Source organism: Phascolarctos cinereus, unplaced genomic scaffold, assembly GCF_003287225.1.
Source record: "Phascolarctos cinereus isolate Bilbo 61053 unplaced genomic scaffold, phaCin_HiC Scaffold_4;HRSCAF=312, whole genome shotgun sequence".
Classification (NCBI taxonomy): Eukaryota; Metazoa; Chordata; class Mammalia; order Diprotodontia; family Phascolarctidae; genus Phascolarctos; species Phascolarctos cinereus.
The window spans coordinates 515,797,923-515,823,185 of NW_027555847.1; the positions used below are offsets into that span (position 1 = coordinate 515,797,923).

At 37.4% G+C, this 25,263-nt stretch overlaps 1 protein-coding gene and 1 long non-coding RNA gene across 3 annotated transcripts in view; one reads left to right on the forward strand and one right to left on the reverse strand.

Moving 5' to 3' along the window:
- Positions 1-903: 903 nt before the first annotated feature.
- On the reverse strand, positions 904-24,572 carry LOC110207780 (uncharacterized). The gene is made up of 3 exons (XR_013486243.1): positions 23,739-24,572; positions 6,165-6,254; positions 904-1,125 (listed from the first exon to the last, which is right to left on the reverse strand). It is a non-coding gene; the product is annotated as an uncharacterized LOC110207780 (long non-coding RNA).
- Positions 24,573-24,713: 141 nt separating this feature from the next.
- Positions 24,714-25,263, forward strand: part of VAPA (VAMP associated protein A) — a 68,566-nt gene continuing 68,016 nt past the window's right edge. Inside the window, exon 1 of one of the 2 annotated variants that reach the window (XM_020985549.2) lies at positions 24,714-25,047. In XM_020985549.2, coding sequence (XP_020841208.1) covers positions 24,969-25,047 — 79 coding nt within the window. In that variant the 5' untranslated portion in view covers positions 24,714-24,968. The remainder of the gene's footprint in view (positions 25,048-25,263) is intronic. The other variant, XM_020985550.2, reaches the window with a different exon arrangement.

Here is a 25,263-nt window from a genome sequence, read left to right on the forward strand (position 1 = left end):
ATATATAGCAACCGGAATTGTTTTTGTTCTTAAACTTTTTTTGTGTCATGGACTTCTTTGGTGGTCTGGTGAAATCTACTGAATCCTTCTCAGACTAATATTTTTAAATATATGAAATTAAATACATAGGATTATAAAGGAAACCAATTATGTTGAAATAGAGATTAATTCCCCTCCCCACCCCCAACTAGTTCACAGACCCCTGGGTAAAAACTTTTATTAGTGTGACCCTTTTTGTTGTAACAAAGTACTGGAAACAAAATATTAACAAATTTTGGTATGTGAATGCATTTGAATTTTATTATGCCATAAGAAATTATGAGTACGGTGGCTTCAGAGAAATGTGGAAAGACTTTCATAAACGGATGCAGAGAGAAGTGAGAAGTGCCAGGAGAACAATTTCTGTAATGGTGACAATAATATGTGAGGGGAAAATAACTTTGAAAGACCTCGCAAGTCTGAACAAAGCAGTGATGAATCATGAAAAAATAAATGATGAAACCTACCTCCCTCATCTAAGAATAGAGATGAGGGACTAGAGGTATTAAATCAGAAATGTGTTCTTAAACATGGTAAGTGTTCATTTGTTTTGCTGCATTGTGCATGTTTTTTATAAGGGAAGGCTTCTACTGGAGAGGGAGGTGAGGAAGTTAGTGGGTAATAATAAATATGGGAAAAGGATCAATAAAACACTAAAAAAGGACAGAAGGAAAAAAGTGCAGAAGGATACACAAAGCAATGTTGTTACAACTGTGTGTGTATATTTTAAAATAATGTAAAAGACATTTACAGTTTTCATACAATACTCTTATTCATTCTTTCTACCTTAAAATATTTGTTTTTTATGATTAAGTTTATAGTAAATGATAATTTTAAACATTTTATTAGACATATGAAAATGTCTAGATGATACAGACACTTTATTATGAGATATCGTTAGTTACTTGAGAAGATTTTTTTTTAACTACATAGTGAATGCAACATGTTGATTCGTTGGTATGAAGGCAGAGGGAACTCCAGGAAAGTATAATGTCCCAGGAATCTTGACAGTCATGCTCTATTTCAGGCTAGCTAGTGACTTTGTCATGACAGGTCATTTAATGCTCTTTGCTATTGTTTTTCCACCTGTAAAAACAGACATTTCTTAGGAGGACAGTGAGAAGACAAAACAAGATAATACATTAAGTACTTATTCCTGCTAGTAAAATGGAATATGTAAATTTACAATGTATGCAAAATATGCACAAATATTGATACATGTTTAAATTCCTTGAATGTGGAAAATATGGAGAGCATAGTAAACCACTATTATGATGTTTAAAAAATGACAACATATAATATTTTGGAAAAAAAACAGAAAGTATTTCCTAACAACTTTATTTACTAATTAATTAATACTACAGATAATCAATATGTTTAGAAGTCTGCCAGTCTACTGAAATCAACCCAGTACATCATCTCCAATGAATAAGTACTTAAAAAATTGAGTGCATATGAAAGACTCCCCACTATTGCTGATAACCTTATAATTTCATAGATATTTTACTCACATATTTAAGCACTATTATGCTTTTTAAAGTGACTTTTATTTATTTTTTGTACTTCTGTTTTACCTATTCCATAAAGATCAAGTGACCAGCCTAACAAAGAGTAGGAACCTCAATTCATCATGGTTGTTAACAGAGGGCTGTGCTAGTTTCTCTTACAAATTTTAATATGAATGAATAAAAAAGCTTGTATTAAGAGTTCATTATGTGCTAAGCTATTTTATTTATCTTGCTAAATAAAATTCATAAATATTTACATTACTTGCCTATTCACTGGTATGTGAAATCTGTATTTTCAACTCTACCAGTGTATTATATTAGGTCTTTTAAAGAACATAATATTACTTTAAATCAAAGCAGCAATGTAATTCTGGTGTACTAGAAAGAGTATCAATGTCAGAAGACTCAGGTTCAACTGTTGGTTCAACAAAAGGAAGATTATAAAAATGATAAGCCATGTTAATTACACACATAATAAAATAAATATAAGAGTATATGAAGATACTGAAAAAAGTTTTTGATAAAATTAGCTAATTTCTACCAAAACTTCTAGAAGTCACAGGAATAAATGGATTTTTCCTTAATATAGTAAATAGTATCTCTCTAAAATCATAAGAAATCATTATAATTAATAGAGAAAAGTTAGAGTATTTTCCAACAAGATCAGAGGTAAAGCAAGGATGTCCATCATACCCTCTACCATTTAATATAGTGCTAGAAATGTTAAGTATAGTAACGAGATAAGAAAAAGGAAACTGAGGGAGTAAGGGTAAGCAAAGAAAAATAAAAATTATTTTTTTTTGCAGATGATATGATGGTTTATTTAGAGAAGCCTAGAAAACTGAGTAAAATTAATTGAAATAACTAATAGTTTCAGCAAAGTTGCAGGATATAAGATAAGCCCACATAAATTATCAGAATTCCTATATATAAACAACAAAATGCAGCAAGAATCCAGCTAGAAAGAGAAAATTCTTTAAAATTAACTTTATTCAAACTTTAAAATTTAAATTTAAACTTTAAAATCAACTTTATTAACAAAATTCTTTAAAAATAACTACAAAATTTTACCTGGGAACTATGTGAATCTACATGAGGACTAAATGAATTAAAACACTCTTTGCAGAAATAAAGATAGGCCTAAATAATTAGAAAAGTATTTGCTTATGGTTGGGTTGAGCCAATATAATTCTTAAAATGACAATACTTACTACCTAAATTAATTTACTTGTTCAGTGTTGTAGCAAACTCCCAAAATAATATTTTGTCAGTCTAGAAAGAACAATGAAATTCATATAGAGGAACAAAAGGTCAAGAATCTCAGGAGTAATAATGAAAGAAAAGTGTGAAGGAAGGGGGTCTATCAGTTTCAAATTTCAAACTACAACAAAGTAGTAATCATAAAAATGATTTAGTACTGAGGAAAAAAAAGAGAAGCTGATCAGTGGGACAGATTGGTTACACAACATATACAAGGAAAAAACAAAACAAAGGCAAACAACAACAATCACCATCCACAGTACTGTAGTTTTTGATAAACCGAAAGACCCTAGTTACTGGGGAGAAGGGCTCCCTATTTGACAAAAGTTATTGAGAAAACTAGACAACGGTCTCTCAGAAACTAGACTCACAATACTCCATATCATGCATCAAGATAATCTCTAAGTGAATATATGGCCTAGATATAAAAGATCACATGATAATTAGGAAACTGGGGTTCATATCCCAGCTTCAGTACCTGTTAACTGTGAGATCTTGGCAATTCAGTTAATCTCTCTGGGACTCAGTTTCTTTATATATAAAATGGAGATAATGCTATTATCTACTGCAGTATCTATTATAGTATCTGCTACTACTACTACTAGTGTCTACTGTAATATCTACTTGTACTAGCTACTTCATAGAATTGTTGTGAGTCAGATGAGATAGTGTATGAAAAATACTTTACAATAAGCTATTATTATTCCTATTAATACCAATAATTATACTAATCCATAATGATGATCTTTTTCTTCATATTTCCTTCAAGAGCTTCACCTGAAGTTCTGTCCATACCCTTAGTTATTGGTTAATCATCCCAGAAAAGTTTGATTTAATATTTAGAGAGTAAATACTTAATTCATAAAATTATATTCTAAATTGATTTTGATTCTAGGAAATTCTTTTTAAAAAAAGGAGAAACTCATTTGATGAGCACACAAACCCATGGCTTGAAATGACAATTTGATGCTTACAAATTTCTCCAGTTTTTTCTTATTTAAAAAAAATCCATCAATCATCAAACATGTAGTAAGTGTTTACTATGTGCCAGTCACTGTGCTAAGCATTGGGAATACAAAAGAGGCAAAAGACAGTCCTTGCTCTCAAAGCTTACATGTCACATCACATCATTTCAACTCAAGCAAGGAAGAGATTAGATTTTGGATGTCCCTCTTCACAGATTTAAGAGCTAGATCTGTTATGATGAGTGTGATATTGACAGTGGAAGGCCAGAATGAAACAGCAAGAGGAAACAGCTAATGTTCATGGAGCAAAGGCAATCTTGTATAAGATTCTGAAAACAGAACTTAAAGTGAGGTCATATGCTATATTATCTCTTTTCCTCAGCTATATTACTATGTCTAAATTATATTTCTAATGGGGCATATTTTTTACCTCCCAATTGTAACATTGGCTTAAACCTTGTAGCAGTACCTACCATACCAGCTCATGCAAGAACATACTTTCATATCCCTGTTTCTTAAAAAGTTATTAAGACAGACATATCTAACACACGGATATAACAAACATCCAGTCTTGTGAGGACAGCAGTAAAAACTGGCTTAGCCAGATGTCAGAGGAGACTTCCTCAGGAAACAACAATATCTGTTCATGAAATTATGCCAACAACGCCAGCTGGATGCTTAGAAACAATTCAGTTCTAGAACACTCTTTTCTAAAGATTGGTCAGCTGAGCCAATGCATCTTCTCTAAAATAGAATTTAGAATAGATATGGTGCTCTGTCTTCAAATGCATAAATAGTTTGTAAAGCAACTAACACAGGTTTAATGAAGATGGGAGTTTAGTGCAAGGACACTGTTCAAGCTTATTAATCATCTGTAGTCAAAATCAAAAACAAATTTATTTTTGTTAAAATAACAGGAAAGTATGCTATATACTTCAGTAGTGAATTTAGAAAAGCTGGGTTTTTTGTTTGTTTTTGGTTTTTGTACAGTGTGAAGTAGGGATGTCATCAAGGATGTAGAAATTCAACACAAAAATGAAAATATTTTATAAGCAAAATTATTATTTTCAATTCAAGAAGCATTTTGTGAAGGAGATTAAATCTAGTCATGAATTTAATATCATTATTTAGTTAACATTAATTTGTTTTTGACTTATGCTGTACTTTTCCATGTGTTAGAAAGGCATGGAAATAAGCACTAGCCCCCTTGTTTGAGGACTAAAAGAAATCCGGCAATGAGTCAAATGAGAAAGTTAACATTCTCAGACTCATCTTTAAATTTCTTCTTTTTTGGTTTCCACAAACTCTCTGTCAAGAAACTCTGTACATGCTCTTGGCAAATGCTTTTATTCTTTTAACTCATGATAGCTGCAAAAGGAGCAGGAATTGGAAAAATAGTATTGGCATGTCTTTGGTTCGAGTTGCTTTTAGGGTAGTGGTATAATAGAGCTGATCTGGCCAAGGAGGGTCCAGTTGTTGAAGCATGTATATATGTATGTATTGTGTGTGTGTGTGTACAGAGAATACACACACACACACACACACACTATATATATATATATATGTGTATATATGTGTGTGTATACACACACACACACACACACATATTCTCTGCCTATTTTTACTCCATGTATTCCCAGCCTGGGCCAGAAGACCACATGGAAACTTTGGGAAGCCAGATTGTGCACATAATGATTCAAGGGGTTTTACTGTGTGATGACAAAATGTCCTCTAATTGGTTGTGGAGCCAGAAGAACTGACAATTCAAGAATTGCTGAGCTGGAACTGAATGTGTATACAAAAGATGTGACTCATTCATCTCTGTCTCTCTTCCTTAGCCTTAGCTCTAGTGAGAAGAACTGCACTGAGCTGTTGGATGAGAGAGAGGGAATCAGTCATATTCCCTCACAAAGCCACCATGTTTCCACGAGCATGTGGTACCACTGTTTCTTTTGTGTTTATTCTTTCTTGGTCTTAGATGAATGAGTATTCCAAAGAAAAAAATGTCCAGGTGACTTGGTGAGACTGAGAGATCCACACTTCTCACAGTGAAATGATGTAGTAGAACTGACCACTGATAGAAGAAATACCTCAAGATGGCCATGGAAAAATAGCGATACTTGTAGAAGAGAAAAGTGCAGGCTGTGGACTTAATAGAGACACTCATCCTCAGAGTCAAGCCAAGAGTTACACCTAAGGACAAGTTCATGAGGACATCACAAACTGAGGAAAGGACTTCCAGTACTCCACATGTGATTTTACCCATTTGCCCCATATGCCTACCATACCCATGAGTTCCTTTTGAATTCTTTACCAGTATTTACATTTGATCATTACTAGAGATACTTCAACCAACCCCAACTAGTTTTTACCTGAGAGTAGGGTTTTTTACCTGAGAACCACCTTTGCCTGAGTGGATTATCTTTACTGAGTCATTTTCACCTGTAGGAATCTTCATCTTCTCTGGTCTCTTTGGATTGAGCTAGGGAGCAGGTCACACATAACACATTCATTACACATGGGAAACCGGTTTTCTGTATTTGTTATCAGCATGCAATGGATCCTTCATGTGAATCCAACTCTATATACCCAAATATATTTACATGTGGAGACTTTTACATAAGACCTAATGAAACGTACAACCTCTCAAGGTTACCTGATAGAACAGTAGAGCTGAAAGTAGTCAGCCAGCCCTCCATGAGAATAGGAGATAGGAAAATGGTCCCAGTAAGGCTAAAGTGAAAAGATCACTTGACAAGGGTTCAGGCTTTACCTGATATTTGGCTCAGCATCAGCTATATAATATTGGGTAACTACTTTTACCTCTCTGGGGCTCAACTCCCTTATAGGTTCCTATGAAAACCATTTATAAATGCTCATATTGCATGAGGAAATATACTGTGTGTGTTAGCTTTTGATTAAATTAGTGTCACAAACTCTATTATGTGAGACAAACTCACATAATAAAGAGTATTGTCCTAAATAAAGAATTCATTTCTCTATGGAAACTTCAAAATATCTCCTTCTTCAGGACCTAATCAATGTTTTTTGAGAATCTAGAATTTGAAAATAGGTTAATGAATAGTTTGGGCATTTTTTAAAAAACCGAGCTAATGAATCTTTTAACTATAAATTCTTCAAGCTATTTTTTCATGTGTAGAGACAGGTCTTAGACCTGGTAATATTCTCCAATACTGTAAGGGCATACAAAACACTAAGAATACAAAGAGTAATACATATTTTCTCTGTAAATTAATCAGTAGATCACTCTAGGCAAGACCATGGCCCTTAATCATGGAGTCTAACACCAAGCAAAGTGTTTGCGATATTTTTTCAGTGACTTACAAATTCTCTTGGCAGATCACGCTAATAACCAATTATTTTAGCCCACCCTGTGAGAAGCTCTCCATTAAAACATCTTCATGTCTAATACGGTCATTAAAATTCTCACATCTCATTTCCCATTTGGGTTTGAATAAACATATTTCTAAAGGTTAAAAATTTGCAATGAACCATGAAAAAAAATGAGATGATTGGATCAGAGTACATTCTGAATTTTAAAAATTGTTATAAATTTTGTAATAGTTAACAAAAACAATTAAAGTATATAAAATAAAGCATAAAAATCTTATATGATGTCATTTATGCAGCATTTTAAGGTTTACAGAGAGCAATACAAATGTTATCTTATTTGATTCTCACAAGAACCCTATAAGAACAGTGTTATTATTATCCTATTTCAAGGATATGCTCTATTTATAATAATTATTTACTATTATTTACTCATGTTACAGATAAGGAAACTAAATCACACAGAACTTAAGTGACTTTCCCAGGATCACACAATTAGTAAGTGTCTGAGGCAAGATTCAAATTCAGGTCTTCCTAATTCCAAGTCCAATACTTTAACCACTGCTCTACCTTTTCTCTGAAAAACAAAACAAAACAAAATAAAAAACAACCCAGCATGTAAAATGGTAGAACTAAATGAAATAGAAAACAATGAAAGGGAATACTTTTGTTGCAATTCACTTTTCAGGTCTATCTGAAGTTCTGCTAACTCCGGACTGTTTCCTTCCTTACTTCCTTAATTTCTTTCTTTCTTTCTTTTTTTTCATTTACACTCACATGTGAGTATAGTTCTGGTTCTGCTGATAGAACTCTGTATCACTTTTTAAAGGTCTACTATTTATCTTTTTTTAAAAACAGTATTTTCTTTTAAAAATAGTATATTCTATAATATAAGTATATGTGGACCTATCATTTCAACACATACTAGCTCACTTAACTGTTCAGTGGACTCATGTTACTCTTCAAGACTACACCAATATGCCATAATATACTCAACAATACTCCAATTATTAAATATGCAGAATATTTCCTTTTGCTATTACTATTGCTTTTCTTTAATTTTAGAAGCACTGATTTATTGTTCTGCAAAATACTTTTATCTTTGTATAATCTAATTCATAGGCCGTTCCCATTGATTTCTTCTATTTGCTGGATAAATAAAAATGTCTCTCCTTTCTATCATTGAGGCAAATACATTATTTCTCCTTTTTCTCTTATTTTTTAAAAATTGTATTACTGATCCAACTATAATTTATAGTGGTGTGGGGAGTGAGGTATGGACTCAAACCCATTTCTTATCATAGTTATCTAGTTGTTTTAGCTTAAAAAAAAACAGTGATTCTATTCCCCAGTCTTTTTAAAGTATGGGTATATTGAACACTAATCTTTTAAAATAAACATCACTTTCAATAGAACAGTTTTCTATTTTGTTCCATTACTCAATTCTTTTTCCAGTGCCAGGCTTTTTCTTTTGTTATATTTTACTTTCCTTCACATACTTTACAATCCAGCTACAATCTACTTGCTGTTCCTCTCATACAATACTCTATCTCCCAACTTTGTATCTTTGGACTGTCTTGCTCATACCTGGAATACTTTCCCTCTTTTTCCCCACCTCCTACCTTCTCTGGCTTCCTTCAGGACTCAGTTCAAATCTCACTTTTGGAAAGAGGTCTTTATAGTCATTAATTCCTCCCCTTCCCCAGTCAAAGTTTATTTGCATGTTTTCCCCAATTAGAATATGTGTGTGTGTGTGTGTGTGTGTGAGAGAGAGAGAGAGAGAGAGAGAGACAGAGAGACGGAGAGACAGAGAGACAGAGACAGAGACAGAGGCAGAGACAGAAACAGAGACAGAGAGACAGAGACAGAGACAGAGACAGATACAGAGAGAGATACATACACAGAGACAGAGAGACAGAGACTGAGAGACAGACAGACACACACAGAGTGAGAGACAGAGAGAGACAGAGAGACAGAGAAACTTAACAGAATTAAGAGAGAATTTCTAAAAGGTGAATGAGAAATCTCCCTAGCGTGGGAAAGCTGTCCCTAACTTGTCCTTTGATTCCTAGCAGCTGCAAATCTAGAGACTACTAAGAGTAGACTTCCTTGGTGAGGTCATTCTCGCCTTGATGAAGCTAAGATTTTTCCTTCCTTCCAAATCAAAGAGCTCATTTTCTCTGGTCTAGTGTGTTGTCTCGGGCAGCTGGGTGGCACAGTGGATAGAGGCTTGGAGTCGAGAGGATCCCAGTACAAATCCAGCCTCAAATACTTACTAGTTGTGTGACTCTGGGCAAGTCATTTAACCCTATTTCCCTCAGTTTTCTCATCTGTAAAATGCACTAGAGAAGGAAATGGCAATATCCAAATGGCACTCCAATATCTCTGCCAAGAAAACCCAAAATAGGGTCATGAAAAATTAGACATGACTGAGAAACAGTTGAGCAATAAGAAGGCTGTCGTCTGTCTTACTGTGAATGACTTTTCCAATTTCTATTTATTGCTTACTTTGATAACCAGCCTTACTAGCTATCCTTGATTGTTGTTTGTGTACCAAGGATGGGAGGGCCAGGAGGAAGCTAAACTGGTAAGAATAAGTTAGCCGTCATCCTTCCCTTTAGCATAATCAGGGAAAGTAGCTTTTATTCCAAACCCCCTGTAGAAGAGTGTTTTATTCTGATACCAGAAATATTTGAGGCATGATAGATAGATATCAGTCTAGCTCAGTAGCCCTCTTGCAAGAGAAAGTAAGAGAAAGAATAAGCACAAGTGAAAGAGTGAGCTTTCAGTCATAAGCCTCTTCCCCCACAAAGTCAGAAATCAGTCTTCTTTGTGAATAGAGGGAGCCAGATCTCAGACCAGGTTTCTAGCTATTCATGCCACATGTGGGCCAGCCATGCCTGTATTACACAACAACCACACATAAGTGCTCTGAGTGTTCTCACATTTTGTTAGCTCTGTTTTATCTTCATTGCTTTAAATATTTATCATTTTGGCTGGAAGGCTTATTTGTCACTGAAGACTTCCTTGAAGTGAACATGCTATTCTCTAAACTTTTCAAAATCAGTTCACATCTCAGATTATCTACCTCCTTCCTGACTTCATAGACTATGTAGAGTTTTGTATCATAGATGAGAAAAATTACAGATTTAGAGCTGGAATGGGCCAAAATTCTGGCTTCATGGCCCAAACTTTTTTCTTTTTGTGAATATTGCATCCCAGTTTCTTTGCTCCTCTTTGTGATCAACTTTCTTCTCCAAGATCATAATTTTTTTTCCTTATTGTTATAGTGATAGAATTTCATTATGACCTTTGTAGGCATGTTAATCTTGAGTTATTCTTTGTTGACATTCTGTTGATTATTTATGTTCGTCTTTTGCAAGTTTTTATAAAATTGATTTTTTGCTGGTTTTTATAAAATTGATTTTGGGAATTTTTCTCAGACAATTCCTTGAAATATGCCATTCAGGGTTTTTTTCCCCTCTAAGTACTCCAAGATGTCTGTAATCTTGAGATTGTTATGACTCTGTCCTCTAAGTCTGTTACTTGGGTCCACATGTATTCCAGTGGGATGGGATAGGACTGGACCTGTTCTCTCATTGGCATGCTGAACTCCTACTAAAGTAGATCACCAATGCTTATGGACACCTTCTCTGCAACTTGTTGTCTTACAGTTAGTTGCCTGGAACACTGATGGGTTAAGCTACTTGCCCAAGATTCACACAACCAGTATGGCGAGAAACAGAACTCGAAGCTATGACTTCCTGGCTTATAAAGCTAGTCTTCTATCTAACATGTCACTCTGCCTCTTGTAGTTTACCCTGTTGGAAACAAAACAAAACAAAACACAAAAACCCATGATTTCTAAGAGTAGGAATAATTGAGTGACTTTTTTGAAACTGTGAGTTCTCTGAATTACGCAAAATTCTGGCTTTTGCTGAAGTAACTCTGTAATTGGTTGCTTCTATGACTTTTTTTTTGCGGTTTCCTATTTTATTCTCTGTATTAGTAATTTTCTTCTTCATTTTCTCTAGTTCTTTTTTTCCATTTAGTTTTATTGTATCATTTATTTTACTTTCTTAAAGATTTTCTTTTATTTTGTTTTGCGATTTTCTTAGTACTGAGAGTTCTACTTAATTTCTTTGAATGTGCTTACCCATGTGAGGCTGTCTCTCAGAATATTTTGCTTAATTTTTCCCCATCTCCTTTGTTTCCACTCAGTTGCTGTATAGTATTCTAAAATTAAAGTAGTACTGGTACTTTTCTTTGTTTGGCTCATTTTAATTTTGTTTATTTTTTTCTTAAGTGCTTTTAAAGTTGTTTTTCTCTTCTTTGGTGTTTCTATTTGTTTTTTTTTCTTGCCTCTCTTCAGTCTTCCTACTCCAATATTTTACATATTAGTGCATTTATTAACCTCTTACTTACTATGTGCCAGGGACCTTGCTAAGTCCTGGGAATACAAACAACCTCTGCCCTCATTGAGCTCATATTCTAACGAGTGAGACAGCATGAAAACAAGAAGTATAAATAACATATAGACAGAATATGTAGGAGGTCATCTCAAAGGAAAGGTGCTACACTAACATCTGGAGCAGGGGGTTCTTCTCCTTTGTGGTGTCATGGACTCTCTTGGTAGTCTGGTGAAGCCTATGTACCCCTTCTCAGAATAACATTTTAGATGAATAAAATAAAATACATAGGATGACTAAAATATATATATATATATATATATATATATATACATATGTGTATATGTGTATGTGTATGTATTAAAAGTCCACGGATCCAAGGTTATGAATCCTGGATCTGGAGGGACCAAGAAAAGTCTCCCACAGAAGATGGGCTTTGAGCAGAGACTAGAAGGAAACCATGGGAACTAGGAGGCAGAAGACATGAAGAACATTCCTGGCCTGGAGGAGAGCCAGCACAGAGGTGTATGACAAGCTTCAGAAACTTTAGACAATACTCTTATAAGATGTAGTAAATAAAGTGGGGTAGGGAAAGGAGGTGTAATACTCTTCTTATATGCCTGACAGGTAAAATATAATTCTATTTTTTCCTTCTAGCCCTGTTTTTAATATCATGAAATTTCATTCTATCTGCTTACCCTTAGAATCTTAATATTTGTTCTGCAGTTTTGATGAAATCAACATGGCAATTTTACTTGGGGAATTGGTAACAAACCAACCACAGAGGAAAAATTTTGGAATGGTTAAGATGCTAAAAATAAGTAGGAAAGAAATGGCTAATTTCTATTCTTTTCAAAAGGAAGATTTCTGAAGCCATTTATATACCTATATAATAGTCACTATTTTCCCTTTTACTGGGAAATTGTTCTTCCCCCACCCCCCAATCAAAGCCACAAGATGTATGAAGTATTAGTGACCTACAAAGTATGAAACAAGGCTTCCTTGTAGGAGGAAACTATTGTTTTGGCTCATGATGCATGGGTACTAAGGTCAAATACCTAAGGGCGTGTGTTTGCTATTGCATTAAGAGCACTTTTCCTACCAAACCAAAAGAAGTTAACAGAAGGATTTGTTTTTAACTTAAATGTTTCAGAATTTCCACCTTAAACAATTAATAAGTCAACTGCTTTCTAATATGTCACCTATCACTTTGAGATGTCATAATTTTGTAACTTAAAAGCCATAGTACATAGGAAAAGTCAGAGAAACTGGGAGACTTTTGCTTTCAGCTCTACCTCTAATTTGTGGTATTCTGGAATGTGATTTTATTTTCTTAGCCTACAAAAAAAAAGCATCATTGCCAACTATAGTAAAGGTATTCTGAATGTAGTATTAGAAAATTATATTTGTAAAGTGATGTAAATTGATCTGTGTGGCCATGTCACTCTCCTTCTCAAAAAACTGTAGTATCATTGACTCTAGGATAGAAATTTCTTATCCTGACATTTAAGGCCCTACACAATCTAACTCCAATACACCTTTCTAGTCTGACTTCACATATTCTATATTCCACTCAAACTGTACTATTAGTTGATCCCTGAACTTGACAAGCTGAGAAAGCAGGCTCTTATCTCTAAGTGTTCCTTCAGGCCTCTCCCCTATATCTGGAGTATACTTCCTCCTCATTTCCACTTTTCAAAAACTTTCTTTAAGGTTCAGCTCAGGCACCATTTCGTTTGTAAAGACTTTTCTGCCCCCCCTCCACATGAAAACACTCTCTTTTTCCTAAAATTTTCCTAGAACACTTTGTCTTGATCTCTCCTTTGTTTCTCTTCATACTCTAACATGAGTTGTGTTTCTTTGTGTATGTTCTATAGTCTAATACTCTCTCAGTAGGATGAAAACTCCTTAACATCAGGGACTGTGTTTAAAAAAATCTTTGTTAACTCCAGTTTAATAAATCTCTATTGAATTGATATAAGATATTTAATAAATGCAAAAAAAAATTAAATAAAGCAAAATGTGTGTGTGTGTGTGCATGTGCGTGTGTGTATGTGCATGTGTGTGTGTGTATGTGCATGTGTGCATATGGGTCGGGGAGAGAAAGGGTGAATAATTCAAGAGGATTCTGAGTCATTATTAAAGCAACACCCTAAAAGATTAACAGTGGTATAATTCATAACGTACTTTTGTGAGTTGATTAAAAGATCAGCAACAAAAAATCTCATGACTGTTTTGGCAGTATGTATATGAACATAAAAAAACCTATATGTTTAGAAAAGGAAAAAAAAGCCTAGTTGATTCTGTTTATGGCTGATTAACTCAAAAAGAGGTATATTAAACAACTGTTAGCCTGGGAACCAGTGTATTCACATTTGGCTATAAACACTATATTTGGGGTTCTCTATGACTAAGGAGTGTACTAGGCTACTTCTATGCAATGGTAGAGTGATTTGAAGTTTCCCTAAGATCCCACATATGCTAGCTATTTTGATGGATATGAGTAAATTTTAGTTCCTTGTCGTTGTGGTCATATAAGGCATTATCATCCTATTGTAGGGTAAATTGGGGTAACAGGGAGAGAGGGTTTGACCAAAGGCTTCCATCTCTTTGAGGAAACACCATGGTGATGAAAGCTAGGTGTGATTTTCAACTTAATGACTTTGTGATCTTGGACAAGGTACAACTTTTCTTAGCCTCAGGGTCCTCATCTGTAAAATCAGGATAATAATTCATCCCTTATATACCTTTCATGACTGTTGTGAAGATCTAATAAGATAGAAACACAGTTTCTAGCCAACGATTCATTTCCCAATAGTGAAATCTATATTACCGAAGGCACCAAGGATGTATCCATCCTCTTCATTTCAAGACACAAGCAAAACCCTAAATAAATGCTACCCTCCTATAATTTCGAGTTAATTAGGGAATTCCCTTTAATCAACCCCTTATAGATAGATATAATTTTTAAGGAAGCTTTTTCTTTATTTGTAGCACCTTCTCTGGGCCCATTTACCCAACTAGGTACTCTCACTCAAAAAAGCTAGTATCCCAAGAGAATACAGCTGACTACTTCTGCCCCTCAGGATTCTCAGAGTAACCCTAAGTGGTTGCCACAGGTAAAGGTTACTACAGATAAAAGTGACTTATCTCATATTCAGAATATGACATGTGGACATATCTGGTAATGACCACATATAAACACCAGTAAAGAATCCAAAGGGGTACCATATACAAGATAGGTACATGGGACAAAGCAGTAAATTCCTACGTGGGGACACTAGGAATCCTTTTATTCCTTGATAGATTCCTCATGAAATAAATTTTCCTTAGACGTAGTTCTCTGGTAGCCATGTCATTTGTTGCTGGGCTTGGCTGCTCCCCTGCACGTAGACTGGGAAGAGGGAAACACCAGCTGTCACTGGTTTTAATTGCTTCTTGGCTAGGCTGATCAGCTGCCTCCCCCCCCCATCTCTCCTGTCCTTGAGATGCCCACAAAGTTGCAGCCTGAGCCCATTTAGTTCTTCTATATAGTCATAAAAATTTCCTCATTAGCCATGTCCAAAAAATAAAAAAGAAAGAAAAATAGAGAAAGAGAAGAAAATATGCTTTAATCTGTACTCTGAATCCATCATCTTTCTATCTGGAGGTGTATATCATGTTTTATCATAAGTCCTTTGGAATTGTGATTGGTTATTGTATTGATAAGCTTTCCTAGGTCTTTCAAAGTTGCTTTTCTTTATAATATTGTTGTTATTGTATAAATTGTTCTCCTACTTCTGCTCACTTCACTTTGCATCAGTTCACATTAAGTCTTTACAGGTTTTTCCAAAATCATCCCCTTCATTATTTCTTACAGAATAATAGTATTCTGTCACATTCATATACCACAACTTGTTGAGCCATTCTCCAATTGATTGGCATTCACTATTTCCAATTCTTTGCCACCTCAAAAAGAAATGATATAAATATACATAAAGATACATTTTAGTCCTTTTCCTCCTTCTTTGATCTCTTTATGGTATAGACTAGAAGTGGCTTTGTTGGGTTGAAGAGTGTGGGTCCATGCATCTCAAGGTTGCAGCTTGGTCATCTCCCATCTCCTGGAGTTATTGCTATTACTTTTGGTAGACTTTACTATAGACTTTCATCACCAGTGACATCTCCAATGAGACCTCTGTATATTCAGAACTCACTACATCAGTGCCTGAACATATCTATCTTGGAATACTACACTGAAGGTCAAGAAAGAATAAACATAACTGAAACAGGTGTCATATACTCACGGTGCGGGGAATTCAGCCAGCTGCCTCTATTTTATCTAACAGCTCAAAATTCCTCATTTGGATGCCATGAAGGAAAGAGATGGGTAGGTCATACCTTTCGTATACACATGCAGCCAACTAGACACTTTCTGTCATCACACAGTACCAAGTCTACCAAATTTCTTTGTAATTGGATTGGAAGTGGCTGCGAATATCTGAATATGTTCATTCATGTGCATCCCTAAGCACAGTGGCTTTCAAATAGCAGGCACTTAGTAACTGCTGGTTGACTTGAATTAAATTTGCCTTATGGGGAAAGGTGAAGTGTCTCTATCAGTGATTTTTTTTATTCAGTTGCTTTTTGAGTGGAGTGGTCCTTTTTCTTCATATGGGGATAGTTTTCAGTCCTTTATCTGTTTCCTGGCAACTTGGGGATTTCATATCTTACATAAGGCACTTTTGGCCATACCTGTGATTTTCTTCAGTAGAATTCAGTAGGAAGCTAATTTGTCTGTTCCTTTAAGATAATAAATAGCAGCAGCTTATTTATCTAAAATTCATTAAGGCAATTTTAGGTCTCCCTCCCCCCAGTAGAATGTAAGCTCTTTGACAGCAGGTACTAAAGCTACAAAGAAAGGCAAAAACAGGGCCTCTGCCGTCAAGGAGATTACATTCTAACAGGGAAGACAACATGCATATAAGTACATACATATAAGATGTAAACATTGTGAATAACTCTGTCTGAAATGGAAATGAAGTTACTCTGGCATGACATGTTTTTGATGAAGCCATGCTGGCTTAGTGATCAGTTTCCTTTTTCATATGTTTCATAAACTATCCCTTTAGTAATACAGGATGTTCCAGAATTTTTCCAGGAACCAAAATTAAGCTCCTTGGCTTATAAAGTCAAGGTAAAGTGCTTAGGAGAATAGTTATTACTAGGTCGTGTTGTCTCCCAAAAAGAGAACTGATCTGAGGGTCAGGGAGATATGGATTCAAGGCTCTCCTGTGATACATCCTGGCTGAGTGACTCTGGGCAAGTCATTTAACTTCTCAGTGCCCTAGGCTCCTGAGTTGTAGTGAAGTTTACATTCAACCATGGTATGTACTATATACTCTTAGGCATATTCTTCCTATGTATATTTTCTCTGATTTCTGTTTTGCTATTGACTTGGATAAATTAGGATTTTTGTTTTTACTATTTGCTACCTTCTATATGTTTCTATATGGAATTGGTATTTGGTAGGAAGGGAGTCAATATTTGGATATAAAGCTTGGGGTCCTGCTTCCTGAAGACAAAGGCATTCACAGGGAGTTCCATACAACAATGAAATAATAGATGCTGTCAACCTCTCCCACTTTTAAAATACTATATTAATATAATGGGGGTCTGGGATTGGTTCTTATGAGTATAGAAGACTGCTTCGTCTGATGAAATTACATGCAGACTTGAGCATGTGTGGACATTCTGACTTACACATATCATATGAAAAGGATTTTTTTTCATTTTTCATTTTCATTTTTTTCAATTTTTCATTTCATTTTTTCATTTTTTTTTCATTTTTCATTTCATTTTTTTCACTAACTGAATAATTTGACCCTTTCCCTTTTTTTGGGGGGGTGGTAAGAATGACTAGTTATGGGCTGATTCCTGGTGGGAGAGGGATCTTGGGCCCTCTTTCATCCATTGCCACCGTGAAACCATGAGTATATGACCCAGCTGTTGCTTCTGCTCTATTCTGTCTGGTCTTTCCACTTGGGTGAAGTAGTGTCAGATTTTGCTCTGGCCTTGTGAACTTTGAAATATTGGGAGAATGGGCCACCAGAAATCAAGGACCTAGAGTCCAGGCCACAGTTTGCAGTCTGCCAGTACAGCTCTAAGAAGTGACTAGGATCCAGTCCAGTGTTGATTGATTTTGTAGCAGAGCTATGAGGTACTTGCTGCAAGAGGGAGGGAACTGGAAGCAAACATGGTGGGCAAATGCTTTGTAGAGAGCACTTTAAATTTGAATCCATTCTCCCTAGGGACTGAGGTAGTAGGTATTTATAGGAAAGTGTGTCCCCCAGGTGTTAGGGGTGGGGAATGTTTGTAGTTATGTTCTTGCTATATCTTCTCAGTAAATATCCCTTTGTAAAAGCTAATTGATGTTAATTGGTTAAGTGAAATTGGGACACTAATAATAAGCAGTCAAAACTGAGAAATACATATTGGAATTAGTGCTAGAGCCAATTGTTAGTCAACCAATAAACATTTATTAAGCACTTACTACATGCCAGGCATTGTATCAAGCATTGGGGTTGAAAGAGACCCAAAAGACAGCCCTTGCCCTTAAGGAGCTCAAAATCTAATTATCAAATAAGGCAACCAAGAAAGCATCATTTGCTAATGACTTCTATCCCTATTTTTTCCATTTAAATAATATAATTTTTATTATGAGAATAGTCTACTCACATAGACAAAGGTATGTTAGAAGGGAAAAGAGTTTTCAAGATGGTTATTATGATATAATCTTGTTTAGGAACCCAACTTGTCTCCTAGAATGGGAGCTGGGATAAGTATTTCAGTTTCTATAAAGGTTACATCAGTGTCAGCTAGTATTACTGACTGACCACCATTGTCACTGCAAACCTCCTAGTGTGAGGGAATGGTCCTACTGCAGTAAAATGGAACCTCAGCCAGTCATCCTCATCCAATGGCCAACATGTAGTGTTATTAGTTGTTCATTCACACTTTGTTGTCATGTTGTTTAGGTAACCCCTTATTGTTCAGGAAAATTCCTAAATGTCTTCTTTACACAATTAAAAAATGTTTTCTTTTTTATCCATTATTGCACACCTCCTCTCTCCCCTTTGTAAGTTTTCTTGTAGTGCTTTTTTACATGCCCTCTTTTTTATTAATTAATTTATTTTTAATTTTCAATAATCATTTCCACAAGTTTTTGAGTTTTAAATTTTTCTCCCCCTCCTTTTCTGCCTCCTCCCCAAGACAGCATGCAATCTGATACAGGCTCTACATATACATTCCTGTTAAACATATTTTCACACTAACATGAAACCAATAGGAGGAACCACAAGAAAGAGGAAACAAAACAAAACAGAAGGAAAAAAAGCACAAATAGTATGCTTTGATCTGCATTCAAACTCCATAGTTCTTTCTCTAGATGTGGATAGCATTTTCTATCATGAGATTTTTAGAGATGTCTTAGATCCTTGCATTACTGAGAAGAGCTAAGTCTATCAAAGTCAGTCATCGAACAACATGGCTATTACTGTGTACAATGTTCTCCTGGTTCTGCTTACTTCACTCAGCATCAGTCCATACAAGTCTTTTCAGGTTTTTCCAAAGTCTACTTGCTCATCATTTCTTATAGCACAACAGTATTCCATTACATTCATATACCACAACTTGTTCAGCCATTCTCTAATTGATGGGCATCCTCTCAATTTCCAATTCTTTGCCACCACAGAAAGAGCTGCTATAAATATTTTTGTACATGTGGGTTCTTTTCTCATTTTTATGATCTCTTTGGGATACAGCCCTATAAGTGCTATTGCTGGGTCAAAGGGTATGCACATTTTTTATAGCCCTTTGAGCATAGTTCCAAAGTGCTCTCTAAAATGGTTGGATCATTTCACAACTCCACCAACAATGTATTAGTTTTCCAGTTTTCCCACATCTTCTCCAACATTTATCATTTTCCTGTTTTGTCATATTGTACACGCCCTCTTTTAAAACACCTAAAAGGGTGATGTGCTACTACTGGATAAGGAAGAAACTTTTCAACTTTCTCTTAGCAATAATCCTGCTGGTGGGGAACTTAGAAGAGCTAGGAGGAAATGGTAGGGATGGGAATTAAGAGTGCCAACTAGCTGGGGGTTGGTGTCTTGGGTGTAATGTCACCCCACACGTAGCCTGGGAGTGTTATGTGGTTTGAAGGGAGGCAAAATAGACATCTGTATCCTCCTCTCCCCCAACTCTTCTCCAAAGGAAGCTATTTCCTGCCAGGAGGAGAAGCAGGAGGTTGGAGCTAAAGCTTGGCCACTCTGCTTTCCTCAGAGAAGGGACTACCAGGCTAGAATTTCATCTATCTGTTCAATGAAATATTATTTTTCTGTGGGATGTGGTTTTCAGGTTCAATCTAACTACTGATCATTGTTTCATCAATGTGGGAAGAAGCAACCCAAGCTTTATATTGAAAGATTAACTCCCTTCTCACCAAATACCAATTCTACAGTGAATACACATATGGGGTAGCAAACAACAAAAAACAAAACAGAACAAAAGTGAAAAAAAAACCCCTCATTTACCCAAGTGAATAGCAAAACAGAAATCAGAGAACGAATACATAGGAGAATATATACAAGATAATACAGTGAAGGAATTCTCCCATCGGGAGTGAGATAACTCAGCTCAACTAAAAGAGTCCTAGATTTCATCCAAAGAGAAGTTCCTTGAAGTCTCTAGTGTAGCAAATGGGGGGAAAGGACAATCTTTCCTCAGCAGCCTGAAGTGGGGCTGGCATCTTGAATCTTCTCTCTCTAAGCTAGAAGCCAGAAGTACTCTACACCTGAAGAAACTGAAAAACCTTAAGAAACTTAAGAGACTGATGTGGTCCTTTCTTTCCCACCCTCCAAATCTGCAGGTGTAGGGCCAGTAATTTCTACCAATGAGAAGAGTCATATCCCAATAGGTTTGGGACTCTGGTTACCTAAGACTAGAGGTCTGGGAGAAATCAGCAGTGGTCACTTGCTCTCCAACCCTGGCTATAGTCACATGCTGCCAAAGAAATGGAGCTAGGACTGCCTATAGGTCAGTTAATAATTACATGTATGTAACCCTTAAGTGGTATACTTTGGGGGATTTCTCATTTCTTCTACTTAATGTTACCAAAGAGATGATTTTGGAACTTTATTATCTAATATAGTGCCCCTCTCTAAGCACATAGGTATAGTTAAAAACTCCTCTTTTAGTTCACGTATTCACAAGACTCAAAATATGAACAAGATTTCTTAGCAGTTAATGGAAAGCAGTAATGAATGATGTAAAGTTTATAGAAAATAGAAATAGCCATCAGTAAGCAACTTTCTTCCTATTTCCTTCCTAAAGTGTCTTTTGGTCCTGGGACAATTTCCTTTGGCCAGCTAGATGGGCATTATTCAAATTACGGAGGACAATTTCCTAATAATAGTAATAGTATCTGGGGAAGGAAGGGAACAGCAGCACTTTCACTTTGACAGTGTTTTGTAATCACTGCTACAAGATTATACGATTATCATCTATATCTATGTGGAAAAAAAAGATTTTTTTTTTGGTAAATGGTGGGCATCCTAGAGATACAACGTAAGTTAAGGAAAACTCCACTAAGCTTTAGTACATAGTGATTTGACTAAATTCTAGTTTTGGCAATTTTATTTTGCCCTCATAAATGCCCCTCTAACCTTAACAAGCTAAAGAGCAAGCATGATTACAGAACAGAAGGCTGTTTCCCATCAACAATTAAGAATGTAATTTTTGTTGAAATCTTAATGATCTCTTTGGAATATTAGGTTCTCCAGTAGGACCTAATGACAACTATGCAAATGAATATATTGACAAACTATTCATAGCAACAATTTCATCTATTTTAAAGAAATCTTTAAATAGTTACAAGGTTAATTTAAGCAAAACTTTGTATACCATTGTAGTGTTTAAAAGCAAAGGATGGTATCAAACATTTGTTTATTTGTTTAGCCCCAACTTTGGCTAAGGAAATATTTCCTAACCTCTTTTAGTTGTATCCATTGTAGAGAAATTCTTAATTTGAAACTTTGTGAGGTCCCACTCTGATAAGACATTTAATAATCTATCATACTCTCAAAATAGAGAAAATACTCTTAGGCCACAAACTTTTATAGAATAGGAACAATGTTCCTTCTTTACAGTACTTAATAGTACCTTAAAAATGTTGTTGTTTCATGTCTTGGTAAAGAATACTGAAGTGGTTTGCCATTTCCTTCTCCCAGTGTGCCCCCATTTTACAAATGAGGAATTGAGGCAAATAGGAGTTAAATAACTTGCCCCAGGGTCAAACAGCTAGCAACTGTCTGAGGGTGGATTTGAATTCAGACCTTCCTGACTCCAGGACTGGTGCTCTATCCACCTTGCCATCTAGCTGCCCACCTTAAAAACAGGTGACCTCAAAAGTCTACCCTACCCCAAAATATCTACTTAAACCACTTTTCCTATTAATACCTTTTTCACCTTCATGCTGGCCCTGGGTTTCTCCAGGGCCCCCACCTAGACATGGCCTCATTAAAATTTATGCTTGTGTGTATGTATCCTCTCTATATTTTTTCTTTTACCTTACTCCCTGTCAAAACCAGTTTTCAGCATGCTCTCACTTGGAAAGTTCCTGAAAAACTAATTTACACTAAGGTTTAACAGGGACTGAATGTTTCCCAGGAATTCTGGACATTTTCCCAGTGACTTAGCACAAGGAATGAAATTCTTATGTTGGATCTCTAGGAATCAGCATCAGATCAATAAAAGGCATTTTGGAGGTGGAGGCCCCAAATCTAATTGTGCAAGCAGGGACTTATTCTTTCTACCTGCTAAGCAAGCTTTGATGGTATATGATCCTATGCAAAATGTTGGTTACTGGGTAATGGAAGAGGACCAAAATGACATCACTATGTCAGGGTCAGTGTACAATGTGTCTGACTGGCTGATCAGACAAACACAAGCTCATCAGACTTTACCACAGGTAGGGCACAAACAGTCCATATGAACATTTGGAATGGAGATGTCTCTAAACTTGCGCATCTCACTTTTTTTGAGCTACTGCAATTCTTCTTTGCTCATGGAGCACAGCATCTTTGATTCTGGCATGCCATGCTGGGTGGTCCTGTGCCAGTGTTTCCCATATCTCTCAAATTATTCCAAATGCAAAATGTTACTGACAAGTTAAAGATAAAAAAAAGACAAATTCATTACCATTCCAGAGAACACATTTTGACTAACAGCATTACTTCATTGGGGCTCTTTTTTTTTGCCTGAAGATGATAACTTTGCTTTGATGGTGCTAAGCAGTCAATTAGCATTTATGAAGTACCTACTACGTGCCAGGCACTGTGCTAAAAACTCTGAGGATACAAAGAAAGGCAAAGACAGGCCCTACTCTCAGAGTTTATAATCTAAGGTGGTGGGGAAAGAGACAATATGCAGACAACTATGTCCAAATAAGACATATACATGACAAACAGGAGAATCTCAGAGCGAAGGTTCTACTTTCTGTGAACTGTGAGATTAGCAGTTTTAATTAGCTTTGTTGTCATCAGGGTTTTCTTGGCAAAGATAATGGAGCGGCTTGCCATTTCCTTCTTCAGTGGATTAAAGCAAACAGAGATTAAGTGACTTTCCCAGGCTCACACAGCCAGTTAAGTGTCTGACGCTGGTTTTGAACTCAGGTCTTTCTGGCTCCATCTCTAGCACTTTATCCACTGAGTCACCTAGCAGCCCCCTTTAGCTATTTATTAAATGTAGGCTTTGATTCTAAGTCCTGTGCTGGTGGGGCTAGGCATTTTTACGGTACCAGTTCCATCTGTTAGGTATTTTGTTAATATACAAACTAAGCCACTACTTCCAGCATTAGCAGCTAACCCATACACTCTGCATTATCTTAGGGCAGTTCACCACACATTCTCAAAATGCTTAATTTGAAGGCCCTTTTCTTATCTTTGTTGTTAAGTCATCAATTTAAATAAAACAGTTTTGAGATTTGTTGCTGTCACATTCACGGTGCAAAGTCCATGCCTTGTCTGAGACCTCATAGCATTAACGGCATATAGTAAAGTTCATCCTTTTCTGTTGAGCAGAAAGGCCGAGGGGGTGATGCTGGGGGCGGGGCGGGGCTGATTTTCCCCCCAGTCTTATGACCAGGGACCCCACTTATCAAAACTCACCACCACAGTTCGAACCCTGATTTATATTTGCTCCCGGCTTCGTGCCACGTGCGTGCTTTCAAACGCTCGTTACTACTTCCTTATCTGGTTTTTGCGTCATTGGGCAGGATCTTGACAATAAGACAAGCTCCAATAGACCAAGTACCGCGTCCCTTCTCCGAATACAAAGTGATGGATTTGAAATAAGGCCTTTCCCTTTAAAAAAAAAGCACCACCCCCCCCGACCTAATTATATAAGGCTGTTCCTTTTCGGGGTCGACTTTATTCTACATCCCATTTGGAGGAGGTGGGTGCCTGGTACTTCACAGTCAGCCAGAAAGGCTTTTCGCGAAGGCTTCCAGAGTCCAGCCTGGGGCCAATATGCCCCGCCCAACATCTGTCCAACGGACTTTGCTCCTCTTCCCGCCCGCGGCGGGCCTGCCAGCTCGCCGGTCCTGCCGCTATTACAAGTTCCAAGGTGCACTGCGCTTCGGGCGCCCTGCGAGAGACTCCAACTCCCAGCATGCCCCACCTCCAACGGCTCGGTCTCTACATTCTGCCCGCCTGGCATGTTGCATGCTGGGAGCTGTAGTTTCTGAGGGCGCCTGCCCCAAGTCCCTATGCCTTCCTCAGTCCAAACCCTGGAAGGTGCCACCTTCGTTCAGACTCCTTGATCCCACGGCGAGGGGAGGGAAGGGACTGCTTCTGAGCACAGGCAGCTTGAGTCCTGCGGCAACCCCACCATCCCCTTCCCCCCCCGCCGCTATATTTCCACTTCCACTGACAGAGTCTTGGCCAGGCTTTCGGGCTGGAAAAAATCTATAGAGCACGCGGGAACGCGCAGGCGCGTGAAAGCCCATGCCGCGCTAAGGTCCAAGGGCGGGGCGGGCGAAGAGGAGGCCCAGGCCTCAGCGGTGGCGCGCACGTCGCACGCAGGGGCGCGTCACGTGGGGCAGCGAGGATCGCAGTGCGCGTGGCCGCGGTGGCTGGTGTGGGGTTGAGTCAGTTGTTTGTAGAGGGGGGTTAAGCGACTGGTCGTCAGACTGCCCGATCCGCTGGCTGAAGCAGGAAGCGAGTGAGCGGTGAGCCCAGGCTGGTGACTGCCCTTCTCACAGCCCCGGCGCTTCGCCATTTCTCCCCTCTCCCCCACCTTGGGCTCCTCCCACTCTCCCTCCCCTGGACAACCCTCCCCCCCACCCAGGCAAACCGCCGCCTCGGGCGCGCCCCCGCTCCCCCTGCGCTGTCTCTCCGATGGCGGCCGTTGCCGGGGCCATGGCTAAGCACGAGCAGATCCTGCTCCTCGACCCGCCCACAGACCTTAAATTTAAAGGTAGGTAGCGAGGTGGGCCTTGGTGAGGGGAGCGGGGAGAACGAGCTCCCCGCTTCGGATCCTTTTCCTCCTTTTTTGGGGGGGAAGGATTTGGAGGGGAGGAAGGAGCGTCGCCAGCCCCCCTCTCCCTGTTTCCCGTGTTTCTCTTTCCGTCTCCCAGCTCTCTTCTCGTCTTTCTCGGCGTCAGCCTTTCGTCTCCTCTCCCCTCCCCCGCCC